This window comes from Neophocaena asiaeorientalis, unplaced genomic scaffold, assembly GCF_003031525.2.
Source record: "Neophocaena asiaeorientalis asiaeorientalis breed wild unplaced genomic scaffold, Neophocaena_asiaeorientalis_V1.1 scaffold507, whole genome shotgun sequence".
In the NCBI taxonomy this organism is placed as follows: domain Eukaryota; kingdom Metazoa; phylum Chordata; class Mammalia; order Artiodactyla; family Phocoenidae; genus Neophocaena; species Neophocaena asiaeorientalis.
This window is the reverse complement of record NW_020175401.1, coordinates 297,092-323,083: the sequence shown is the minus strand read 5'-3', so window position 1 is coordinate 323,083 and position 25,992 is coordinate 297,092. Positions and strand designations below refer to the sequence as shown.

The window sequence follows — 25,992 nt, the reverse complement described above, 5'->3', positions numbered from 1 at the left end:
AGCCCTTAAAATGATCCATTCTAATGGAATTCATCGGGAATCACAGCAAAGCACAAAAATCATACACACTGGGCCTGCTCTTCTCATTCCTAGGAAATCTTACCCGCCCAAGTCTTTATATGTGATTATGTGTATTTGTGTGTGTGTGTGCACGTGTGCATGCGTGTGTGCTGCATAGAACTTGCAGTAGGGTTTCTTCTGCATGACTGTCCTGAACCACAGCAATTGCTGTGGAAGTAGGAGGGAAATGTGTAAATGTAAGAAATATAATGGAGTTTGAATTATCTGGAACTCATGACTGGTAGGTCTAGGGAGCCAAGCAGAGAGAAAAACTAAGGATGCCATAGGGTTTGGCTTTTCATCGGTTGAGATGAACAAGGTTTGTTGAAGTATCTAAAATCACACGGAACACCATTCACTGGGATCAGCTTCGTTAATGCCCGTAGCTTTGTCTCTTTGCTGCCAACAATGGCATTTGACTGGGAGTAAGAAGGCCTCCATTTTAGATCTGGCTCTACCTCCGGTTGGCTATGTGATCTTGAAGTAATCATTTCACCTTTCTTCAGCTGTACTTTATTCATCTCTACAATGAAGAGGGCAGGTTAAGGCCTTTTATTTTATTTTATTTTTAATATATTTTAACAGGTAATACATTTTATTTATTTATTTTTGGCTGCGTTGGGTCTTCGTTGCTGGGCGCGGGCTTTCTCCAGTTGCGGCGAGCGGGGGCTACTCATGGCCGTGGCTTCTCTTGTTGCAGAGCACGGGCTCTAGGCGCACGGGCTTCAGTAGCTGTGGCACGTGGGCTCAGTAGTTGTGGCTCATGGGCTCTAGAGCACAGGCTCAGTAGTTGTGGCGCACGGGCTTAGATGCTCCGCGGCATGTGGGATCTTCCCGGACCAGGGCTCGAACCCATGTCCCCTGCATTGGCAGGCAGATTCTTAACCACTGCGCCACCAGGGAAGACCCAGGTTAGGGCCTTTTAAACTTTAGTATCATGGACTAAAAAAAAAATCCAAACCAAGAGTCTTCTCATCTAACAGATATTTGACACGGCATCAACCATTTGCATCTGTCCTGAAGCTTCTCTGGTACTTTTTCCCTCATAATATGTTATGGGGCTCTACAGAACTAAAATGGGACGAATAGAAAATCCAGTGCTTTAGACTGGCACCAAGCAAAGGAGCAGGTTCAAGCAACAAGCCTGGCTAAAGCGGGCCGTGATCCAGAAACAGGAAAGACAGACGGAGAATGATCAGCAGCTGAGGCCAGAAGCCTTTGCAACACTGGACGATATTCTTCTCCAAGTCGGCCCACAGGACATATCTTATGAGAAAACCCATATCAATTCTACGTATGATATTTACAAATTTTTGACTCTTTGGCTTTAATGGTTCAGGGCAGTGTCAGAGGAGGGGCCTTAGAACCCTGTCTGTTCTATTACCATTTTGGCCAGTATTCCCCAAGTGTTGTCCATAGACCAACCACCTACAGTGGGAAGACCGGAAGTGCCAGCTAAAAGGAAAATGCCCAGGCTCCGTGCGTGCTTGATGTGGTGAATCAGAGGTAGAGGGTGAGGTAGGGGAGAACTGGAATTCTCCATTTTTGACATTCTCCTCTGGTGATCTGTATGCATGTTAAAGTTAAGGGAACCATTAGCCTTGGGAGTCCACTATGTTCAGGACACATTTTAAACATAAGATCTCCAGTCACACAAAAGCAAGAGTAAAACATGTGTTGCTAGGCAGAAGTAAGATGCAAACAGTGAAGAATCCAAGGGGGATGGAGATGCCTCCAGCAAGTGAAAGTCTGAAGTGGGAAGGTTAGGGATGGCCGGACTCATAGACTCTTTTTGTTAATTTTTTTTTTTTCCAGTACGCGGGCCTCTCACTGTTGTGGCCTCTCCCGTTGCGGAGCACAGGCTCCGGACGCGCAGGCTCAGCGGCCATGGCTCACGGGCCCAGCCGCTCCGCAGCATGTGGGATCTTCCCGGGCCGGGGCACGAACCCGCGTCCCCTGCATCAGCAGGCGGACTCTCAACCACTGCGCCACCAGGGAAGCCCCGGACTCATAGACTCTTGATAGAAGGGAGTGGAGTGAGAAGGGCTCATCATGAAGTCATACAGAAATCCTTTCTACAAGCACATGTGGCAGACGGTTATGAGAGGAGGTTGTCTACGGTCTGGATTAAGGGGTGTGTTTTACATCAAAACTTAGCTGTCGGGGTAATGTCTTCCATTAAAACCAGTCCCCTGGGATGCTGAAGTCATGTGAGTAAGGAAGCACGGTCAGGTTTCAGGAAGGAAAAACACTGCGAGATCTTTATCCCAGGCAAACACACATGTGCACACACACTTCTGGTGGCTACAGGCTTTGAGAGAGAGAACCCTGACATTTTTGTTTTGCCTTCTCTTCTTCCAGGCATTTGTCTTCCTGTGCAGGTTAGCCGTGCTGCCACCAGGGGACAGAAGGACGCCACTGATTGTGTCCTGAAGTCTAAGCTTCAAAATCTGTCCTCTCCCTGAGATTCCAAACCATGGCTCTCTGGTGGCTTTGATCACTTACCCAAGATGGACAGTCAGAGATCTCCAGCTTTTCCCATAAGACATATCCATTTGTTCAAATGGCTAAAATATGTCAGAGTTTAAACCTATCACACTGGAACCTGCATTTCCCAGGCCTCTGAGTATAAGTAGGAGAAACAGAGTAGTTACTGGTTTGTAGCAACTCTTCCTCAGAGAAATCACCAGAATTCCAAATCCTTCTGTTTCATTTGCGGTCTCTGGGCTGGGTGTCTCATTTGTATTCCTCAGTAGCCCTTCTGGGCCTCCTCTTGCCACGCTCCCAAGACCTACTTTCCTTCCCTAGTCACTTCCCACGCACGGCATGAAGTCAGTAATTCATGCAGTAAATATTTACTCAGGGTTGATTATGTGCCAGACACCATTCCAGGCTCTGGGGAAACGAATGAACAAAATTCTCCTGTCGTGGAGCTTACATTCTATTGGAGAGGCAGACAATAAACAGGTATGTTCAGGGGGTAAAAAGTGCCATAGAGAAGTCATAATAAGTAAGAAGTTACACTGGCCGGGGGGTGATTCAGGGAGGGGACAGTGGCAGGGCTGCTATTTCAGATGGGGTGGTCAGAGCAGACCTCTCTCATAAAGGTGACATTTCATCTGGGAAGGGAAGGAGGTGAGGGAGTGGATCACACAGATTCCTGAGAGAAGGCGCCTTCCAGGCAGACGGAACCATAAGCATAAAGATCTTGAGGTGAAACCAATCTTGGTATGTTTAAGGGACAGAAAGTGGCCAGTGTGGTTGGAGCTGAGTGAGAAAAGGAGGGACTTAATTGGAAATAAGACCAAATAGGTACCAGGGGACTTGATCACATGGGACCATTTCTGCGTGAGATGACGTTGCGCTGACGTTTTGGAGCCGAGAAGGGATGTGATCCCCATGGCTGCTGTGTTGACAGTGGACAGAAGGCCGGTGGGGACAGAAGCAAAGAGCCCCGTTAGCAGGGCCACTGCGGTAGTGCAGGTGACAGATGACAGTGGCTCAGACTAAGGTAGTTATGGTGGAGATGATGAGAAGCAGAGGAGGTCCGATTCTGGACATGCTTTCAAGATACGGTCGAAAGGACTTGATAATGAACTGCCTGTGGTGTGTAAGAGAAGAGTCAAGGGCAGGCTGAGGTTCTGGGTAAGGAAATGGGAGTCTCCACACACTGGAGTGGGAAGGCCTGGGGGACAGGCAGTGTAGTCAGAAGAAAATGAGAAGAGGGTGGGGTCCCGAAAAGTCCAGGGAAGAGAGTTTCGCAAGGAGGGAGGGTGTGATCAGTTGTCATGCATGAAGGAGGTGGATGGCATCCCTTGTGGTTGCAGCTGTGGTGACAGTTGCTGCCCACCCCACAATCTCACTGATATCAGTGGACTTTTCTGTCATGTCCAACACTCGCTAGTCTTCCTTTCCCAAGTGTTAGAGACAATTTTCATACACGACCGCAAAACACGACTGTCCTCTGTGTTCCGTTCTCAGTTTCCCGTTTCTTGGAGCCCCACTAGATGGTAGACAGCTGAACTCTCATCCCGCAGCAGGAGACAAAGGGACACATCACTCAGAGCTCCTGTCCAGCACGCCCTGGAGGAAGTCTGTAAGAGGAACCCAGTTTTCTCCATTCAGGGTGGTTCTTTTCCACCTAGAATGCTGCTTCGAGTTGACCATCCACAGAGCACCTAGGGCTTCAAGCAACACCAACCCCTTCCACAGCCATTCACCTCTCACATCCAATCGCCCCAGATAATCACAGGTACTCCAGGACCCACGGTGGCCCTAGATCTGGAAACCATACTGCACTATATTCAAGGATTATGCCTTAAGCATCTTGTCAAAGTAAATGGAATCACTAAAATAGATGCACGTTATTCTTACTCAATGGTTAACTGTTTACTTAACATCATAAGCTAATTTCGCTCTTACATATTGTCACTAATTAAACTTCCGGGTTTGAAAGTAGGATTCTCTTCCAAGATCATCTATTTTTTTCCATTTTTCAACTTTTAATTTTGAAATAACTTTCGACTTGCAAAAAACAAAAAAAGTGAGAAAAATACCACAAAGAATTCCTGAATACCCATCCCCTAGTTTACCCAAATGTTATCATTTTTCATGCCACAGAGAAATGATAAAAATAAGAGAGTTAACATTAGCAAAATACTGTTATCTGATCCACAGTCCTTAAGTTCATCAATTGTCTGACTAATGTTCTTTTTCTGGTCCAGAATCCAGTCCAGGTCCACATGTTGCATGTAGTTGTTTTGCCTCCCTTAATATGGAACAGATTTTCAACGTCTTTGTCTTCCATGACCTTGACATATTTGAAGAGTACCTGCCCAGGTATTTTTTAAGAATGTGCCTCAATTTGGGTTTGTCTGATCTTGACTGAATTCAGGCTATGCATTTTAAGCAATTTTAGCAAGAATACCATAGAAGTGATTTTCCAAGATCATCTTCTGAGGTAAACTCCTACCCTCCATCCCAGTGAACGCCAGTATCTTCATTCATTTACCTTGATCCTTCGTCATTATTCTATGAAGATCCAGGGTAGTAGTTAAACTTGGTGGGAGACACACCACCCAGATTCAAGTCCTAACTACTTTGTTTCCTAGAGGTATGACACTGGGAAAATTGCTTAATATCTCTATGCCTCAATTTCCTCCTCTGAAAAGCAGGAATAATAGTTGTGAGGATTCAATGAGGTGAAGCATATAGCATCTTTAGCACATAGCAGAAGCAAGAAGATGGAGCCTCCCCCAGCCTGGGTCCATATAGGAGGAAAATGTTGAACAGTCTCCCCTCACCCCCAGCCAACATGCAATGGTCATGTAGTATAGCAAGAAGTAAGCTTCTATTGCTTTAAGTTGGTAAGATGTGGAAGTTGTTTGTTACTGCAGCAGAGCCTAATCCTGACTTACTGACATAGAAACTGAGATCAGAAGTAGGGCATACTGTGACAAAACCTAAAATAGGCCTTCCCTGGTGGCACAGTGGCTAAGAATCCACCTGCCAATGAAGGGCACACGGGTTCGAGCCCTGGTCCAGGAAGATCCCACATGCTGCGGAGCCACTAAGCCCATGCACTCCAACTACTGAGCCTGCACTCTAGAGCCCGCGAGCCACAACTACTGGGCCCACGTGCCACAACTACTGAAGCCCGTGTGCCTAGAGCCCATGCTCTGCAACAAGAGAAGCCACCGCAATGAGAAGCCCGCGCACCACAATGAAGAGTAGCCCCCGGGCTTCCCTGGTGGCGCAGTGGTTGAGAGTCTGCCTGCCGATGCAGGGGACACGGGTTTGTGCCCCGGTCTGGGAAGATCCCACATGCCGCGGAGCGGCTGAGCCTGCGCGTCCGGAGCCTGTGCTCCGCAACAGTGAGAGGCCCGCGTACCGCAAAAAAAAAAGAAAAAAAAAAAGAGTAGCCCCCGCTCGCCGCAACTAGAGAAAGCCCACAGGCAGCAACAAAGATCCAACGCAGCCAAAAAAAGAGAAAAACTTAAAGAAAAAAAACTCTAAAATAAATGACTTTGACATAGCGATCTGTTGGTGAGTGGCAAAATAGCAGATACTGAAGGCTAAAAAAGTGAAGATCTTTGCTATGCAAGAGGCAAAGCATTTGTTAAAAATGTTGCCTGTAGTCACTTGGGAAGAAAATCATGTATCTATTAAGCCTGTAGATCTAGGAGGGAAAGATGGAAAACTTAATGTTGGCAACGTGCTCTTGGCTGTTGACTGAGAACTGACTGGCTTGCAGGTAGAAATTACAGTAACTCCTGGGTATCAACCAACATTCCTGGACTTTGAGCTTAATGCTGTGACAGGAAGGGAGACCTTTGGGGTTGTCAACCTTTGGCAAGGGCTGAGCGTATTTTGTATACAAAAGGACCATGAACTACTGGTGCTCTCCACAAATGTCAAGTATTACTTGTAGGCATGTGGCAGGATGGCACTTTCCAGTTCCCTTGATATTAGGTATAATATCAATATTATTAGGTACAAAATCAAGAAGTAAAGAAGTGAAGCCAAAGAAGTAAACACAGTTCCTTTTAAGTCACATTAAAAAGTCGGGGCTCTATTCTGAAGTAGTAGGAAGCCTTGAAAGTTTTTCAAAAGAGGAAAGACATAAGATGGACTGACCGGGATTGCATTTCCCACCGAAATTTAGAATAGGCTAAAGTTTTGTAAGCGATATCTATGCATGAATCTGATCATGTGAAATCTGATCAAAATATCCAAAAAGTAACATAACATAACATATCATAACATACCATAACACAACACAACACAACATGGAGTAAAAGTGAGAATTCCCTTTCACCTAACCCCAAATCTCTCTTACTTCCTCAGATTATCATATCATTATTTTGGTGTGCATCTTTTCAGAACTTTTTACATATACCTAATTCTCCTGTGATTTGTCTACAGGCAGACGTCAGAGATATTACAGTACCAGACAACCACAATAAAGCGAATATCTCAATAAAGCGAGTCACACACATTTTTTGGTTTCCCAGTGCATATAAAAGTTATGTTTATACTATACTGTAGTCTATTAAGTGTGCAATAGCATTATGTCTAAGAAAACAATGTACATACCTTAATTAAAAATAATGCTGTTGGAAAAATGGTGCCGACAGACCTGCTCCACACAGGGTTGCCACAAACCTTCAATTTGTAAAAAAACAGTATCTGCAAAGCACAATAAAGGGAAGGACAATAAAATGATGTATGCTTGTAATAATTCTGAAATCAGAAAACCAATAAACAACATTTACATTATTATGACATTATAACATTATACATAATATAGATCATTATTTTTTATTATTATCTTCGAGCTGAGTTGTGCTAGTATTATTTTTCCTTCTCTATGGATCTAATGTCATGTCTATACCACTAAAGAGAGAATATTCCTAGAGTGACGTCTGAATGGATTCCTTTTTTTTTTTTTTTAACTCCCATCAAATGCTTTTCCCATATGCTCAAGAAACCCAACTCTCTAACACTTTACATATTCCATCAACTTCCTTTATTTCCTGGAGATCGTTTTGGAGCACTCTTCTGCTTCTGTCTGAAACAGCTGCTCAGCCTGAAATACACCACAGCCATAATCCTGGGACGTTTTTTCTCTGCTCTCCTGGGTTAGAACAATTGCTTTCTAGATCCTATTTCCTCATTTGTTTTAGATTACTTCCTCATTTTTCAAAAATACAGCCTCAAGTGACTTCTCAGGAAAGAGTTACGGGAGGTTAATTTTAGTGTACCTAAAAATCTGAAAATGTCTTAGAGTTCCAATCGCTCCATGTACCCACTAACACCAAAAGTTTTAATTTTAGCTGTATTGGTCGATACGAGGTAGGATTGCCTTGTGATCTTAATTTGAGTTTTCCTGATGCCTGATAATATTGAGAAATTTTCATGTTTATTGGCTATTTAGATATATTTTGTTGAGAAGTGACTGTCCAAGTGTTTTATTCATTTTGAATTTTTTTGTCTCTGTTACAGATCTGTATAAGTTCTTTATATATTTGGAATATGAGTCCTTTATGGATATATGTATTGTAATTATCTTCTCCCCATCTGTGACTTGTCTTTTTACTTCCTTAATGATATTTTTTGATGAACCAAAGTTCCTAATTTTATAAAGTCGGATTTTTAACTTTTTTCTTTTATGGTTAGTGCTCATCGTATACTGTTTATGAAATCTTTGCCTACCCCCAAGATCATAAATATAGTCTCCTATGTCTTATTCTAGAAGTTTTGTTCGTTACCTTTTCCATTTAGGTCACTTAGGTCTATGCTAATCTCTAATTTTGGTAGAGGTCAAGGTTTATATGGTTCCATATGGATGTAGAATTGTTCCAGCACCATTTATAGAAAAGGCCATCCTTTCCCTTGACTTAATTGCAATCGTACATTTGGTTTACATCAAGTTAATATATTAACTTGATTTATTAATATATATTAAGTTGAATATACATATAAACTTGAAAAAATATATATAGCTTATTTTACATCCTTGCCCTTATACCACACTTTCTTAATTATTATACCTTCATAGTGTGCTAGTAAGTTAAAAATTGGGACAACCACTTTGGAAAAGTTTGAAAGTGTCTATTAAAGCTAAACATACACTACTCAGGGACTTCCCTGGCGGTCCAGTGGTTAAGACTCTGCACTGCCACTGCAGGGGGCATGGGTTTGATCCCTGATTGGGGAAATAAGATCCCGCATGCTGCACAGCACAGCCAGGAATAAAAAAATAAAAATAAAAACCTTCAAAAAATACACTATTCTAAAAAAAAAAAAAAAAAATACACTATTCTATGATCAAGGAATCTGACTCCTACATATATGCATATGTCTACCAGAAGATATATAAGAATGTTCAGAGCAGCTTTACTCATGATAACCCAAACTTGGAAACAAACCACATGTTTATTAATGGAAGAATGGATAAATGAATTTCAGTGGCATCACACAATGGAAGATTACACCACCATAAAAAAGAACAAACTTCTCCTGCACACAACATGGATGAATCGCAGGAAGATTTTTGAGCAAAAGACACAAAACTGCATATACTACAGGATTCCATGTGTATGAAATTCAGAGCTTGCAAAAAACAACAAGTATATGATATTAGAAGTCAGAACAGTGGTTACCTCTAAGGGGTAGGGGATTGACTGTCAAGGGGCATGAGGGAAATCGGGTTCTGGAGATGTTCTATATCGCGATCTTCATGGTGTTACACGGTGCCTACATATGTAAAAAATTCTCGAGTTGTACAGTCAAGATTAGCGCTCATTATACAACTTGCTTTACATATATTATATGTCAATAAATAATTCGAGGGAATTCCCTGGCTAACTGCTGGCGGTCCAGTGGTTAGGACTCGGTGCTTTCACTGCTGAGGGTACGGGTCAATCTCTGGTGGGAGAACCAAGATCCCGCAAGCCACGAGGCATGGCCAAAATAAATAAATAATTCAAGAAAAGGAAAATGGAAGTCAGAAAATGTCTTTATTCTGCCTCACCATGGAGTGTTTAGCTGGGTTATGGGATATAAACTATGTGCTTCTTTCTCTCCGATTCTCTCAAATGCCTCCTTTCTTTCCCTCTTGGTCAGAGCCCCATCTGTGTGGGCTGGCTCCTTTCCTCCCCACACAGACTTCAATGAAATGTCCCGACGCAGAGTATGATGTCTTCCTAGTTCCTGACACGTCACTGAGGCTGGACGATGCAACCCAAAAGTGTGACCAATATTCCAACACCAGCCGGTGTCCTACAATTCAATTCAGTTCTGACACCATCTACCTGGAGTTATCAACAGATTACACAAGTTAAAGGCTCAGTCCCACAAGATGGCTCCCATTTCAGATGCCAATCACAAGTCCCAGGTTGTCGCCTGTACTTCTGACCCACGGGCTATAAATTGGGGTTCCCACAATCCCCTCCTCAGCTTTGATAATTTGTTAGATCAACTCACAGAACTCAGGAAAACATTTTACTTTCTAGATTACCAGTTCATTATAAAAGGATACAATTCAGGAATAGCCACATGGAAGAGATGCATAGCTTGAGGTATGGGGGAGGAGCCGCAGAGATTCCACACCCTCTTGGGATGTGCCACCCTCTCAGCACCTCTATGTGTTCAGCAACCTGGAGGCTCTCCGAACTCTGCAGTTCAGAGACTCTTATGGAGGCTCCATCACACAGGCAGGATCAGTTATTAACTCAATCACCAGCCCCTCTCCCCTTTCTGGAGGATAGGGAAGTGGAGCTGAAATTTCCCTGCTTCTAATTATGGCTTGGTCTTTCAGGTGACCAGCCCCTATACTAAAACTCTCTAGAATTCTATCCACCAACAGTCGCCACATTCGAACCAAAGATGCTCCCATCACTCAGGAAATTCCAAGAGATTTAGGAGTTCTGTATCAGCAACTGGGGTCAAAGACCAAATATTAGAACAAAAGATGTTCCTAGCACCTATATTGCTTAGGAAATTACAAAGGTTTTAGGAGATCTGGCCAGTAGTCTGGAATATATATATATATATCTTATATTGCAATGTCATAGGAGGTTATAGTCCCATGGAATGGATCTTGACCAGTGGAAAACAGACAAGAGGAATACACTGGCAAGATAAATTCCCACCCCTTTCTTTCTTGGACCACTTGGAGGTGCAGTGCCTTTCGAAGGCCTTCGAGAGAAGACTCAAGCACTGAGTATACACACATAATGAGTTTGGGGCTCAGTGTGAATCGGTGGTCAGTGCAGTGATGCTTAACATCTGGTGCTTCATACTTCCTTGCCTCACTTCCCCTGTTTCTCACCCTCACCACCCTGGGCTTATACCTAGCAAGCAAAGTATCACCACTTTAATCTTTGCTTTAAACTCTGCTTTTGAGAGGCCCTACTCTGAGATAGCATAGAATTCAAGGTTGAATATAACTTCCAGCAAAACTTTGAGGGCCTTAGTTCAAGGTCTTCTAGTTGCCAGTGTTGGTAGAAACAGTTTGAGTCTTTCTGCATTATGGGTTAACTGTGTTTTGATTTGTTTGATTTTGCTTTAATTTTTCTTCTCTGTAGGCTATTGCCATCTTGCTTTAACCTGATATTCTGAAATGTTGTAAAATTGTGTCTAGTTGTGGGGATGTGTTTTCAATGTACTGGTTACTCAGTGGAATCTATCAGCATGATGACTTGTGTCATTTAGCTCAGATAAATTATCTTATCTCTTTGATGCTTTTCTCCCACCTGCTATCTCTGTACTCTTTCTGGAACTTTCATTGGTTGGATGAGGGATTCTACTCTTGTCAGTCACAGTTGTCACCATTCTCCTTCTTTATCTCTGGTATCTCCATGTCCCTAAACCCTCTGGCATTCTTCAGGATAGGTAGGCATCTTCCTAAGCTTTAGTCTCCTCCTCACATAATTCTGGTTTTGGTTTCCTCCATCCCAGTTCATGAATCACCACTCCTCTACCAATTATCCAGCTTCTAGGAATACGTTGAAATCTTTTATCCCTTGATGGTCCTCTTCTATTCTTTTTGCACGGGTTATACTATTATTATTTTTAAATGTGCTTTATGAGTCTTGGGAGAAAGAGAAGGAGAATTGCTTAGGGTCAGTTCACCATCTTGAACTGTAAGTGTCTGAATTTTTATTGTGTAGTTCAATCTGTCTTTTCCATGTGACTTGTGGGTTTCATGACTATTTAACAAGGCTATGTTTTTTCTAAATGCTGGGTATGCTTTGGATTCATTTTCCCAGTATAATCTTCACTTAGAGAAGAGCTTATAAGTTCTCTGCCATCTGAAAGCAATCAATACCACCTTTCAGCAGAACTTTATCCAGCAGGTCAAAACTTCCTCATTTCTGAAAATAACTAATTTTGTTTTTAAATACCAGTAAGAAAGTGAAAATTAAAAGAAAGCATCGGCAGGCGGGCTCTCAACCACTGCGCCACCAGGGAAGCCCTCAGCAGAAGATTTAAGGAATTGTTTCTATAAGAATAAAACTGCTTTTCTTTTTCAATGCCTTAAATATCATGTAACTTTGTTTTTCCCTCCCCACTTTTAAAGCAACCTAATTCTTGATTTTTATCTTTAAATTAATTGTAAACAAAGTTTATTTCTTTAAGGAAAACCTATACAAGTTCTCCTTCCCTTTCTCCAAGAAATGTGGACATTCCTGTACTGGAAATTAGACATACTAACTTATTATTAGACATACTAATAATGCAAAACTTAAGCTGTCTAGGAACACCCTGAAATGAGTCATTCTCAATATCTGCACTTTCCAGATAACTGAAATTTTACCCTTTAAACATAGGCAAAAATCTTACCCACTGTGCATGAATATTTAGCTGACTCAACATGATTTAACTCTTTTGTGAAAGGAGTATTAAAAACATCATTGCCATTACACATGTTATTGTGTCAAATTGTAGGTTCTAATGAGTATTCCCAGCCCTTTAGGTTCTGGCCAGTACACTGACCAGAGAAAAAGCTCAGTGTATATAGCATTTGTTGAATATGAATGAATGAATGAATGAAGACATACAGTACCAAAAGAAAAAAAAAAGAAATACAGTACCATGATGCCTTTAAGTTCTGTTGAGGTATATGGACCTCTTTGCCCTCACACTAAATGACCCCAGATTGCTATGCTTCTGAGTTACGGGCCTCTCACTGTTGCGGCCTCTCCCGTTGCGGAGCACAGGCTCCGGACACGCAGGCTCAGCGGCCATGGCTCACGGGCCCAGCCGCTCCGCGGCATGTGGGATCTTCCCGGACCGGGGCACGAACCCGTGTCCCCTGCATCGGCAGGCGGACTCTCAACCACTGCGCCACCAGGGAAGCCCGCTTCTGAGTTTTTGAGTCTGCTGGTAGCATTTCTTTCTTTGTCCTTTCTTTAGGTTCTCAGATGTCACTTGGTACCATTGTGTGTATACCTCTAATAATTCTTCGCTCTTCTTTTAACCCTGGGACCCAGATCACGAAGCTTGCTATGGCAAGTGTGAAAAAGCTCTGACTGAATTTCAGATTGGTTTTGGCAGATTTGGTTTCAGAGTTTAATGTACTGTTTGTGGATTTTAGTTCTATTTTGGCAGCTCAGACACTTCCTCCTGCCCTCATCCCCAGTTTTTAGTTCTGCTTCCGACAGTAAGATTGCCCGATAGCTTATTTCTACATAGACAGGACAACGCGCTAGTCATTTGGGTAGAACTGTCTAAAATAAATTACCTGTATTTTCTACGTGGCAACGATTTGGGATCCACGATCCCAGGGATTTTCAAAGCAAGTAAAACTCCACATATTCAAAGGATATAGTGTTTTTACTCATAGTGAAGCCAACATGTTCTTTATGGTAACCCCCAGAAAACTTTCCCATGCAATGTGAACATGAATATAATCACCTTCAACTCTCATCCTGGACCCCCCCAGATTTGGCACTAGTAGGCCGAATCTGCTCCATTCTACACATTTCACCTTTGAGCAAGCTAGCCTGGGCATACTATCACGGAAAAGGTAGAGGAGAAAAAGAGAGAAGAGAAGCATGCCAGGTTTCTTGAGGTCTAGACTCTGGAACACACACATCAATTTCACTGCATTCCATGGGTCAGTGCAAGTCACAGGGATAGCCCAGATTCAAGGGGTGAGCAAATACACTCCTCTTGACAGAAGAAACTGTGAAGCCACATATCAGAGGACGTGGATACAGAGAGAAGTGGAAAATTGGGGCACACTGCAATCAACTGAAATGTTATTTACTTTTTTTAAAGCAAGGAAAAAGAATCACTCCATTTTATTTTAATATTCCCTATTTTGTTTCACTCCGTCTAATTAATGCTGTATCATCTAGTGATGTTTCATTTTTTCCCTATTTCCACCTCCACTCTCGATATACAATATCTTAAAGAGGAAGAAGATTTCTCAAAATGCATTTTTCTACCTACCAAGTGGAAAGAAAAATTTGCTGAATGTTTTCTACAAAGGAAAAAAGTGCAAAAAGTCATATTCCTAAAAGGAGTTTTACAGTCTACTTTCATTGTGAGTTGGATGTGGCCTTTGATCTCAGTAAAGTCACAGGCACATTGGCCCTAGAAGAATGAAACACCGAGTAATAAATGCACCAGGAAGTTGACAGCAGAGTTGCCTGAGTTTAATATTTTAGCCATGGATAGGTGCTGCAGAGCTCCCAACTGGAAAACAGGATCATCAGATAGGTGTGCTGAACTTCATTAGCTACATATGGAATAACTACCATGTGAATCGTGTGCTCTGGTGATTTTCAGCCACTACAGGTGCGTTAACTAACCCCAGGACATGCTTAGATAGCATGATTCTTTTTTCTTATCAACCAATGCAAGGATATCTGAAATTTGCTCTAAAATCTCAGGAAAGACAAAGGTGATTCCTTCCTTCTGCCCTGAATTCCCCACCGTCCCCCATCTGATCTGAAAGAGTGATGTTTAGCTTCTACGTGAGTGGGAGGGCTGGTGATTTTCTTGTTACTTAATTGGGAACTGCATGACTGGAAAGAGGAAGCCATGTTTAGTAATCAAGTGACCTAACATAATGGTAAACTTGTTGATTACTTAATATTCTAATGTAATTCTGAAACTTATGAAGGTCTATTGAGCCAATTTTTAAAACATAAGTCAGATTTACTGTATTTGGAGTAGTCTTCTCCGAAGGATGAAGTTTCAGAATATAATACTTTGGGCTGTTTCCAGAAATCAGACAGGTACAGTTCTCAGAGTAAGATTGAGAAAATAAATTCATAGCGGCCACTATTCATGTCCAATGTTTCTTAGTACTTCCTTGTCCACAGAATGGTATATACCCAACAACATTTAGAGTTGAGAAACTGTCCTTTTATAACTTAGCTTCTTCCTCATGCAATTTTACTTCATAACACACACACACAATATTGACGATAACTGGCCTTTTCTGTCAGATAGAAATCCTTTATGCACAAAATAAATATAAAAATGTAGATTACATAAATATTATTGAGCCACTCTGAAGGCTTCTTTTCTCCAAGCAAAATCACTCCATTTCTTAATAGGTCCATTTGTAAGTGAAAATTAGGTTACGGGATAGTGACGTAGGAGAACCCAGCTTCCTGATCTCCCTACAAAGATTAATGACTGGACACTCTCCCTGAACAAAAACAGCTCTGGGAGACCGCTAGAGTCCACTTAGGAACTTTCAGCAACACCGTGGAACAAAAAATCCTGAGAACAATCGCACACAAAGAAAAGAAAAACGAATTCTTTCTGCCCCCATCACCCCTCCACCCCAGCCCCTGCAGCTGGCATTGTTCAGGGCTAAGAAGGAAGCTCCCAGTTAGAAAGAGTTCCCCTCACCAGAACTCACCCCTTCCTTAAGAGTGGGGTGAGTGACAGCGTCCTCAGCTTCCTGGGACCCCTCACGAAGGTTCTGCTTCAGTTTCACGCCACCCCACCAGCAAAGCTGAAATGTCAATACAGCCGGCTACGAGCTAGGAAGGAAAGCACAGGCTATTATTAGCAGACACATAGTGGGAGAGAGCGTGATTCACAGAGACCCGCTCTGCGCAGAAACTCAGATTTTCCCACTGATGAAGCCAATGGCCAGCACAGCTGCTGCAGACGCGCTGCTGATCTCTCCAGCTTTTGCCCCACAAGTATTCAATGACGCTAACTACCTGAGTCTCTCCCCGCTCCCCACCTACTGCCACCCCACCCACCAGAAGCGGGATCACACCTGCAGCCAGTGAGCTCTCTGCGGCTGGGCAAGTGTAAGAGGCCAGCCGCCTGAGTCCCTCCCCACCCCTATCAGAGCCCTGGAGCCATGCTCACAGCCGGGTGGAGCTTCTGCAGCTGCCTAAGTGCAAAATCCCAGCCTACCCCCCACCCCTAGGTGATCCCACGGCCATGCCTGCTCTGGAGGCTAGCCCCTGTAGCTGTGCACCACTGCAGCCTGCAAGCCCGGGGGAGGGTGTGTAGCCACGGGTGAGTGAGCAGCCATGGGTGAGTGCACCCACAACCACAGCTGCTTGTGGGCCCAGATCAGGCCGTGTCCTGTCACTGGCCAGCACCACCCTGCCCACCTGTGCCCACCTCCGGCTTTGCACCTGCACGCCCCCAGCCTGAACCCATCACCAGCCTCCACTGCAGGGTGCGCACCCAGCAGGGGAGGGTATGCAGCCACAGGAAAGCATGTGAACAGCCAGGTCCCCTGCAGCTACTAGAGAGCACATAGTTAGCCCGACCCTTGCTACCGGCCCTGGTTCCCACCACTACGAGTGTGTCTGCAACTAGCCTCAGTCACTACATGGGCACCTGCAGCTGGCCTCCACAACCAAGTGTATGTATACCACCAGTTCTGGCCACCCCCACCGCCTACACTAGCTACTGGAACTGGAGGTACAGTTTAGGATCCTAACAGCCCTTGCAGCCACTGCAGACTGCCCCCAGCCCCCGCCCCATGCAGTACTCACCAAGGACCACACAGCGGCCTGAGCTGAAGAGACACTGCACTTCTCCAGACCACACTTGGCACCCTGCACCAGTAGACCCAGGGTCACAACATGATCCAGTATGCCCCCTTCTGCAGGTAAAAGGCTTCCCTTACAGAAGTCAGTCCATCAAGTCTGGAAGAAATGACTGCTTCTTCAAATATGCTGACATCTATTGAAGGCTACAGGGATCATGAAGAATCAGGGAAACATGTCTCCACCAAAGGAATACAGTAACATTTCAGCAACTGGCCCCAGAGAAATGGAGATCCAGGAATTGCCCAATAAAGAATTCAAAATAATTATTCTACATATGCTCAGAGAGCTACAAGAGAACACAGATAAACAATTTAATGATATCAGGAAACAATACAAGAACAAAATGAGAAGTTCTGAAAAAGATAGAAAAAATTAAAAAGAACCAAACGGAAATTTTGGAGCTGAAGAATACAATAACTGAACTGAAGAATTCAATAGAGAGCTTCAACAGTAGACTTTAGCAAAGAGAAGAGAGAACCAATGAGTGCGAAGATAGACCAATTGAAATTATCCAATCAATGAGCAAGAAGAAAAAAGAATGGCAAAGGATGAAGAAAGCCTAGGAGAATTATGGGGCACCATAAAAAATAATGTATACATCATTGGAGTTCCAGAAGGAGAAGAGAGGGGAAAAGGAGAAGAAAGCGTATTTAAAGAATAATGACTGAGAGCTTCCCAAACATGGGAAGAGATTTAGATATCCAAGTTCATGAAACTAATAGGTCACCTAAAAATTTCAACCCAAAACCGTCTTCTCCAAGAGATGTAAAACAAAACAAAACAACAACAACAACAAAAAGCTGTCTAAAACCAAAGAGAGAATTTTAAAAGCAGCAAAAGAAAAAAAAAGACTCTCATACAAGGGAACTTCTATAAGGCTATCAGTGGATATCTCAGCGGAGACCTTGCAGGCCAGGAGAGAACGGGATGATATATTCAAGATGCTGAAAGAAAGAAGCTGACAGTCAAGAATACTTTACCCAGCAAAGCTGCCTTTTAGAATTGAAGGCCAAATAAAAACTTTCCCTAATAAACAAAAGCTGAGGGGATTCCTTACCACTAAATCTGCCTTACGAGAAATGCTGAAAAGAGTTCTTCAAGCTGAAACAAAAGGATGCTAATTAGTAACATGAAAACATGTGAAAATATACAACACACTGGTAAAAGTAAGCATAGGGTTAGATTCAGAATACTGTAATATGGTGATGTGTTGACTACTTAACTCTATATAAAGGTTGAAGGACAAAAGTATTAAAATGGCTATAGCTTCAACAATTTGTTAACGTCAATAGTTACACAATATAAAAAGATGTAAATGGTGACATAAAAATATAAAAGGGCGTAGTAGAAGGATTGAGTTTTTGTATGTAATCAAAATGAAATTATCAGTGTACGATAGACTGTCATATATATGTTTTATGTAAGCCACATGGGAACCGCCAAGCAAAAATGTACAGTACATACACAAAAGGTAAAGAGGAAGGGTACCACTAAGGAAGGTAAAGGTAAAGCATACCACTAAGGAATTCCTCAATTTACAAAGGAAGACAGCAAGAAAGGAATAAAAGAAAAATAGAACTACAAAATGGCCAGAAAACAATTTAAAAGATCTCATTAGTAAGTCCTTACCAATCGATCATTACTCTAAATGCTAATGGATTGAATTTTCCAATCAAAAGGCAGAGAGTAGCTGGATGGGTAGAAAACAAGACCCAACTAAATGCTGCCTACAAGAGGCTTACTTCAGCTTTAAGGCCACACATAGGCTCAAAGTGAAGGGATGGCAAAAGATATTCCACGTAAGTGGAAACAAAAGAGAGGAGGAGTAGCTATACTTATACCAGACAACATAGACTTTAAGGCAAAAATGGTAACAAGAGACAAAGATGGTCATTATATAATGATAAGGTGGCCAATTAGTCAAGAAGATATAATAATCATAAATATATATGTACCCAGTATTGGAGCACCTAAATGCATTAAGCAAATACTAACGGATCTGAAGGGAGAAATAGACAACCATCCAATAATAGTAGGGGACTTCAATACCACACTCTCAACAATGGATAGGTTATCCAGACAGAAAATTAACAAGGAAATGTTGCACCTGAAACACAATTTAGACCAATGGAACCAACAGAAATATACAGAACATTCCATCTAACAGCAACAGAATACACATTCTTCTCAAGCACACACAGAACATTCTCTAGGATAGATTAAATGATAGGTCAGAAACAAGTGTTAGTAAATTTAAGAAGATTGAAATCATAAGTATCTTTTCTGACCACAGTGGTATGAAGCTAGAAATCAATAACAGGAAGAAACTGGAAAATTCACAAATATGTGGAAATTAAACAACATGTTCCTGAACACCAATGGGTCAAAGAAGAAATCAAAGATAAATCAAGAAATATCTCAAAACAAATGCAAATGGAAGTGCAACATGTCAAAACCTGTGGGATACTGCAAAGAGTATATCTTAAATGTTCTCACCACAAAAAAAGCGATGGTAATTATATGACAGGATGGAAGTGTTAGCTAATTCTATCATGGTAATCATTTTGCAATATACAAGTGTATCGAATCAACACATTGTATATCTTAAGCTTACACAATGTTACGTAGCAATTGTATCTCAATAAACCTGGGGGAGAAAAGAAATTGGCAGATTATTGAGGTTTAAGAATCCAGATATTTTGTAACCATCATTATAAAAATTGGTTCAGTGTAATTTCATCAGTGTGTGACAGAACGACTGGGTGAAAGACAATTGGAGAAAATGATATTTATACAGTCAGTACATATTCCCCAAATGCTAATTACTAATTACAAAAGTAAAATAATACCTTTACGTTTATAACAGAAGAATCTGGTGATGAAACTTAATACCACTAATAACAGGACAAACTGAGAATGCCTACCTCCTAATACAATGCACTAAGGATACAATGTCACCTATACGTAGACTATATAGAAAATGTTAGTTTTGTATCAGTGTTAAATTTCTTGGATTGGTTCATTGCATTGTGGTTATATAAGTGAAAGTTGCTGTTCTTTGGAAAAACATTATTTGGTGAATCATCGTGCTGTACGCTTTAAATATCTTATAATTTTATTTGTCAGCTATACCTCAATAAAGCTGAAAAAACATCAGAATAAATAAAAGTAAAAATTAGCATGAATCCAGTTAACGAATGTTTCTAAACTAAGGTACCAAGATAGTTAGATGGCATAAACCAGAGGTTTATACCACCACTGTTACCCAGCTATTCTCGGTGCAGAATCTGTACCTAGCACAATAGCTTTAAAAATATCCTTGGTTACTTATACCTTGTCTAATCTGTTAGTGTGGTGTAAAGAACATGGGCTTTTTAGCTAGAAAGATATGGACTTAATTTTGACACAGTCACCCAGTAGTTGTGGGATAGTTTGAGCCTATCAGTTATCCTCTCTCAGCTTCAGTATTTTTGTTTGTTTGTTTGTTTTTTTTATCAACGAAATTGGGATAAAATGACTTACAGTGTCCTGAGGGATTAGCTGAAGTGGATGTAAAATGTTTGGCATAGTAGGTGTTTATTAAACATTAGCTATTTCTATTATTGACATTTATTTCAGTTAATGACTTTCCCCTCTAGCATATATACACACCTCTATCCCTTTCCTACATGGGGCGGGGGGTCATAACTGGTTGACTCACTTAGAACAATGACCAGTACAGAACCATGAGCACATATATATATATACTCACCACCTGATTTGATGGCAGCTAATTGCAAAGTTAGAACCGAAAAGGTGAGTGGAAATGAAAAAAAGAGGTCTTACACTAGGACTTCTTTGCCTTTGAAATTCTGTCTGCAATGTCAGGTGACACTCCCTTGTCCATTCCCTTATACCAGTGCTGTGAGGGTCACCAGGACATTAGTACAGAACTCAGTTTTCCCTTCTCAATCCAGAAATTGTGCAGTGTTTGACATATCTACAAAAACACAGAGAACCTCAATCCCACTGGGGCAGAGAAAATCTTTGCCACCTGAATCCACCCTTGAATATGAAGATCAATAACACAGACACAGAGAGAGCTCATTCGTTTTAATAATTGAGCACAGTTTTGATAGTTCTTCCCAAGAATTATCTCCCAGGGTCCCCCCACCCCCCGTAAACTATTCACACACAACAAGTATTCAAATTTCATAAATGCAGTGTTGCAAAAGCAAAAGAAATAAGAAAAGCCTTCATAGCCTTGAGATTAAAAACAATGCTTAATTGTTTTCTCACTACCTGTTACTAAATACTAAATGCTAAAAAAGCTGTGCAGGCAGCCGATGGCTGGGGAGAAGAATGGAGAAGGAAGCTCTCATAATGACAAGAGCTTTTACACTCATTTTTCATCTCATAACCAGGATAACACAGGGAAGATCTCTCTATTTTGGTAACTCTCTTGGTGTCAAAAATAGAAAACCCTGGGGCTTCCCTGGTGGCGCAGTGGTTGAGAGTCCGCCTGCCGATGCAGGGGACACGGGTTCGTGCCCCGGTCTGGGAAGATCCCACATGCTGCGGAGCGGCTGGGCCCGTGAGCCATGGCTACTGAGCCTGCGCGTCCGGAGCCTGTGCTCCGCAACGGGAGAGGCCACAACAGTGAGAGGCCCGCGTACCAGGGAAAAAAAAAAAAAAAGAAAAAAGAAAAGAAAACACTGGAGAAACATTTTCAGAGCAACAAATGGAGTTGGTTTTACTTACGCCACACAGGTGAGCGAGGGCCCAGATTCTCAGACTCCTTATTAACTCTGGCTCACACTTTGGTGTAAAGAACTGAAGCTATCAACACAGAGCCTGAGTCATAGTAATAACACAATAAAAGTTTGTTGAATGAATGAACTGATACCTGGGGTGCAGTGCGAACAGGCTGGACCTAAGTTTCTCTTTGCAGAAACAGTCTTGGGACATTGTGGGGAGGTGACATTCTCAAAGCAAGCCTGACTTGTCAGGACCGACCCTCAGTGCCTGGGGCATCCTGGGAACCCAAAGGAACAACTGAGTTCTTACTAGTTCAGCCCAGTCCCCTGAATATGCCCACTCAGCATCAAATTCATGGCCAGAATTTCAGATTCAATACCATATGTTATCAAAATAAAATGAGTATGTGTGTAGCTCCTGCAATTACATTCAATACGTATAAGACTTTAAGAAATCTGGGGTAGAAAGTGACCCCCTTCACCTACCATTCCCTTTTGCCTTTTTTCGCTTTCTCTCACTCTCCTTCTATTCTCTTCCCCCTTCCCTCCCCTTTCCTCCTAACCCCGTCTTCTGCCCTTCCCCCCTGCTCCCTTCTCTTTCTTTCTCATTATCAAAGTTGAATACTTCTAAATATCTGTGGCCCCAGAGGATATAACACATAATGCTGTTTTTAGTTCCCAGAAGTAGGAGCAGTCCTGAGGGGGGAAAAAACCTTTCTGGCCACATTAACAATGATTTAGAGACTCTCAAACTCACGGATATCCAGAACATTCTACCGGGTATGAATCCAATACCTACACAGTAAGCTAGGGATTTTAGTTTCTGGGATGTAAATTTCATCATGATCATGATGATAGAACAATAAATCGTTAGTTACACCAGTAAGATCTCTTTCGCATGTGTATTTAAGTAAAACAAAGTGTGGATGCTATTTAAAGCAGATGGGCATACCAGATACATATTTGTCACAATTCTTAATTTCAGATTCACAAGTGCTGGCTGGAGGAGACTGTTTCCGGCAATAAATCAGTTTGCGTTTCTTTCATAGCATAAGGAGCCGGCCAGAGTTAGAACAGGAGTTCAATTCTCTGCCTCTATCTCCCTTTCCTGCATGTTTCAAATAAAAACGTTTGGACAGGACAACCTACTGGTTACTAACCTTAGCCTGTTCTTTACCTTCAAGAGAATCAGGTTCCTTTGGTCAACAAGAGTCTCAGAAGTGATTTCCTCAGATAATCCTGTTTAAAGCTTTCAATTAGTTCTACCTTGGCATTGTATGGTTTTAAAGGTCCTTTCATTCATTCAGCAAACTTTCATTGAGTATCCACTCTCTGCTGGGGCATACATTAATTCCAGTCGGTCTAATATTCTTTTGTAGGAGGAATCTCTGACCCAGTTAGGCTGCTGCATTGGTAAACTGGAGTGTGCTGTCACCATTAAGCGATGAATCACTCTCAACATATGTTATCTCTTATTTGGAAAATTTCCTTTGATAGGACAATAATGATAACAAAGATGACACAAAAGGGAATATGAAAAGTTACTCCCTGGTTTGCTTCTTCTTTTGGGCAGTACACAAACCTATTTCCAGGCAGCCTGGTATTGCTGAAAGATCACCAAACCTAGAGTTAGATGGTCTAGAGCCAGTCTCAGCTTTAATCTTAGGGAAGCTACTTCACCATTTTGAGCCCCCATTTTTTAATCCTGAGACCTGAGTCTGAGAATCCTTGCCCTACCTTTCTCTGGAATTACTGTGAGGAAACAAAATGAAAAAATGTGTATATAATTGCTCTGAAAACCATAAAGCCCCATACAAATGCAAATTTATGACTGTTAAACAATCTTTGACATTCCTTTCAGGGCAAATCATCACATTATAGTTTCTCTTTCTCTCTTTTTCTTGAAAGGAGGGAACTTATATTATCAACTGGCATTATTGGGGCATTTGGCGGTACAACCCACATTTATTTCCTCATGGAAGAGACCAGTTAGAAATTTTCCTTATTGAAAATGAAATGCACTCCCCTGGGGCCAGAGTCAGAGTTGGAGATGCACTGTTTATTGAGGGTTTCAGCCAAGGCTTCCGGTCCACAGAGGAAAACTCCTATTCTGGTACTTTTGGGAAAGAAAGAAAAAAGACAGTTTCAGGCTTTGGGATGGGCTCGATTACAAAGCACATGGGGGGATTTCCTATTGATTTCAGGCCTCAGAGCAGAGTCCCCTCTGCTCCTTTGTCCTTCCGCAAATGACAGAGTTCAGGTTACCATGAGGGAGAGTGGCTCGGCCCTGTTTGCGGGGCTGGGACGGGCGGGCAGCTGGCTACTTCAAAAGGCAGCTGACTTCTCTGAAAAAATGACATGCAAGCAGGGTTTGCGGAAACTTCTACTACAGGGAAAATGAGGATGAATTTTGTGAGCCTGTGGGCTACTGCCCTTCAGGGCTCTATGTCCCCAAACACTCCAGCATCTTAAAATCAAGGACAAACCCGCTTCAGGAACACCACCTCTGCCAACAGCTTCGTGTGACTTCATCCCTCAACATTTTAGACTTTAAAGCCTTGCTCCTCTAGCTCTGGTTCCGGACTAGTAGCCTCGGTGTCAGCTTTTTAAGAACGCAGATTCTTAAAGTGGGTCAACTGTGTTTTTAAATTGTTATAACTTCACACCTTTTTGAAATCTGCCCTACAAAATTGGTTTGGCTTAAATGTCAAAGCCGTGACAATTTGTTCTTTGATGTGATTGTATTTCCAATTTCTTGTTCACGTAAGATTTCAGTAAAACTCAAAAATCTATTCAAAACCAAGAATGTAGATTCTTTGGCCCTACCCCACACGTACTAAATCAGCGTTTCAAAAAGCTTCCCCAAGTGATTTATACGTTCATCAATGTGTAAGAAGCAATGGCGTAAAGAGTGTATTTATGGTGATTTCTTGAGTTTTTCATGTGTTCTAGATTTTAGAAATGCAGTTTTCAGACTTCTAGCCCGCCACGATACACAGGAGAGCATGGAAGAGTGGAAATGGAGCCTGAAGCCAAGAGACAGGTAAGTAGCACTTCTCCTCTTGAGCTTCATTAGAAGTCCTAGTAAACTAAGGCAAATAAAGGTTGCCTGGAGATGTTCTGAGAAATGTTTGCGACTTTAAAGAAGAAAAGGGAGAATCTGAAAACCTAGAGAACGTAAGAGGATAAGCTTGCGAGACAAGCAAGAACTGTAGTGCTTCCTTTGCATCCTGTCTCTTTCTTAAGCTACTTTCCTTTACCAATCAATCTATTGAAGAAACCAACCAAGCCTCATTCACTCTAAAGTGTAAATGACTGATAAAGAGTTTCAAGAACAGTCAGTACAGTAGGCAGGAAAAACTTAGAAATACCAAGGAATAGTAGCACAATGAAAACTGACCTAAAACAGTTTCTCAACCTCAGCACTACTCACATTTTAGGTCAGGGATATTCTTTGTTGTGGGGAGCTGTCTTTTATATTATAGAACATTTAGTTTCATGATGACCAAAGCTTTAGTGAGGGCAGGAAGGACCTGGAATATCTGTCAACTTATGATCTTGGACCCAAAAACTATAAATGAAAGTGGGGACAGTGTCTCCTTAATAATAAATATAAATCATAGAGAATTAATAGAAGTAGATACACGACTGAAATTTAGGAGGTGAAAGAAAAGAACTGAGTTATGGGCCTATGTGGGGGGAACAGGGTTCAGAAAGTCTGAGGTGGGGCCTGGGAATCTTTGTTTGGTGTGATTTAAAGACTTCCTCTTAAAGTCAGAGATATCTAGAAACTTTTATGGGTGTGAATATGGTAACCTAGGTATTTTAGTTTCCGCAATACATAAATCTAGCCATGTTTGGAAGCTGTTGCTTTATGTAGACCATGAGCCTCAAGAACACCTTGGCAAGAGGGAAGAGATATGGGAACATATGTATATGTATAACTGACTCGCTTTGTTATAAAGCAGAAACTAACACACAATTGTAAAGCAATTATACTCCAATAAAGATGGTAAAAAAAAAAAAAAAAAGAACACCTTGGCGGGGGAATTCCTTACTTGGGGTGTTGACTCCCAATGGTCTTGAACTCATTATCCCAGTTGGGCCGTCCATACAAGGTCTTTTGTTTCAGGCCTGTGATCACATCTTTCTCCTCGTCATGGTGCACAGCAAAGTGACTGGCCTGCAGGAAAGGACATGAATCCATACAAAACAGGCATGCTGTATAAACACACACAGATATACTTACATATCTCACAAACCAAGCTCTAATTACCATTCTAACTGTATGTATTTGGGGCAAGGCACCATGCTGGAAGCTAGAAGGTCAACACTGAAGAAACCAGTTCTCAAGTAATTTACAGTCTAGAAAGGGAGACCAAAGAGGAGGCACAAACATCTCCATGAGGACAAAGAAGGGAGCACGGGTGGGAGGATATGGGAAGGTTTCAGGGTGGCCACATTTGCGCCAGACTTTGAAGTGTGGGTAGGATTTAAATTCTCTATCTCACTGTTTTTCTCTCTGCAGTACGTCTGACAGTCTCTTCTCACCCTAATATACTCCCGCTCCTTTGGGAGAATCACTAAGAATTAAGACAACCATAGACTAAAATGTATTCATATTTTGGTAATGTAATGAGACATCA

At 42.0% G+C, this 25,992-nt stretch overlaps 1 protein-coding gene and 1 long non-coding RNA gene across 3 annotated transcripts in view; both read right to left on the bottom strand.

Moving 5' to 3' along the window:
- Positions 1 to 1,968: 1,968 nt before the first annotated feature.
- LOC112414234 (uncharacterized) lies at positions 1,969 to 20,237 on the bottom strand. The gene is made up of 3 exons (XR_003006111.1): positions 15,449 to 20,237; positions 7,156 to 7,248; positions 1,969 to 4,154 (listed from the first exon to the last, which is right to left on the bottom strand). It is a non-coding gene; the product is annotated as an uncharacterized LOC112414234 (long non-coding RNA).
- Positions 20,238 to 20,687: 450 nt separating this feature from the next.
- CYBB (cytochrome b-245 beta chain) overlaps positions 20,688 to 25,992 on the bottom strand; it is a 35,734-nt gene continuing 30,429 nt past the window's right edge. For both annotated transcript variants that reach the window (XM_024766560.1, XM_024766561.1), the window contains 2 exons: positions 25,405 to 25,529; positions 20,688 to 23,462 (listed from right to left, as the gene is read on the bottom strand). In XM_024766560.1, the coding sequence (XP_024622328.1) occupies positions 23,336 to 23,462; positions 25,405 to 25,529 (252 nt within the window). In that variant the 3' untranslated portion in view covers positions 20,688 to 23,335. The remainder of the gene's footprint in view (positions 23,463 to 25,404; positions 25,530 to 25,992) is intronic.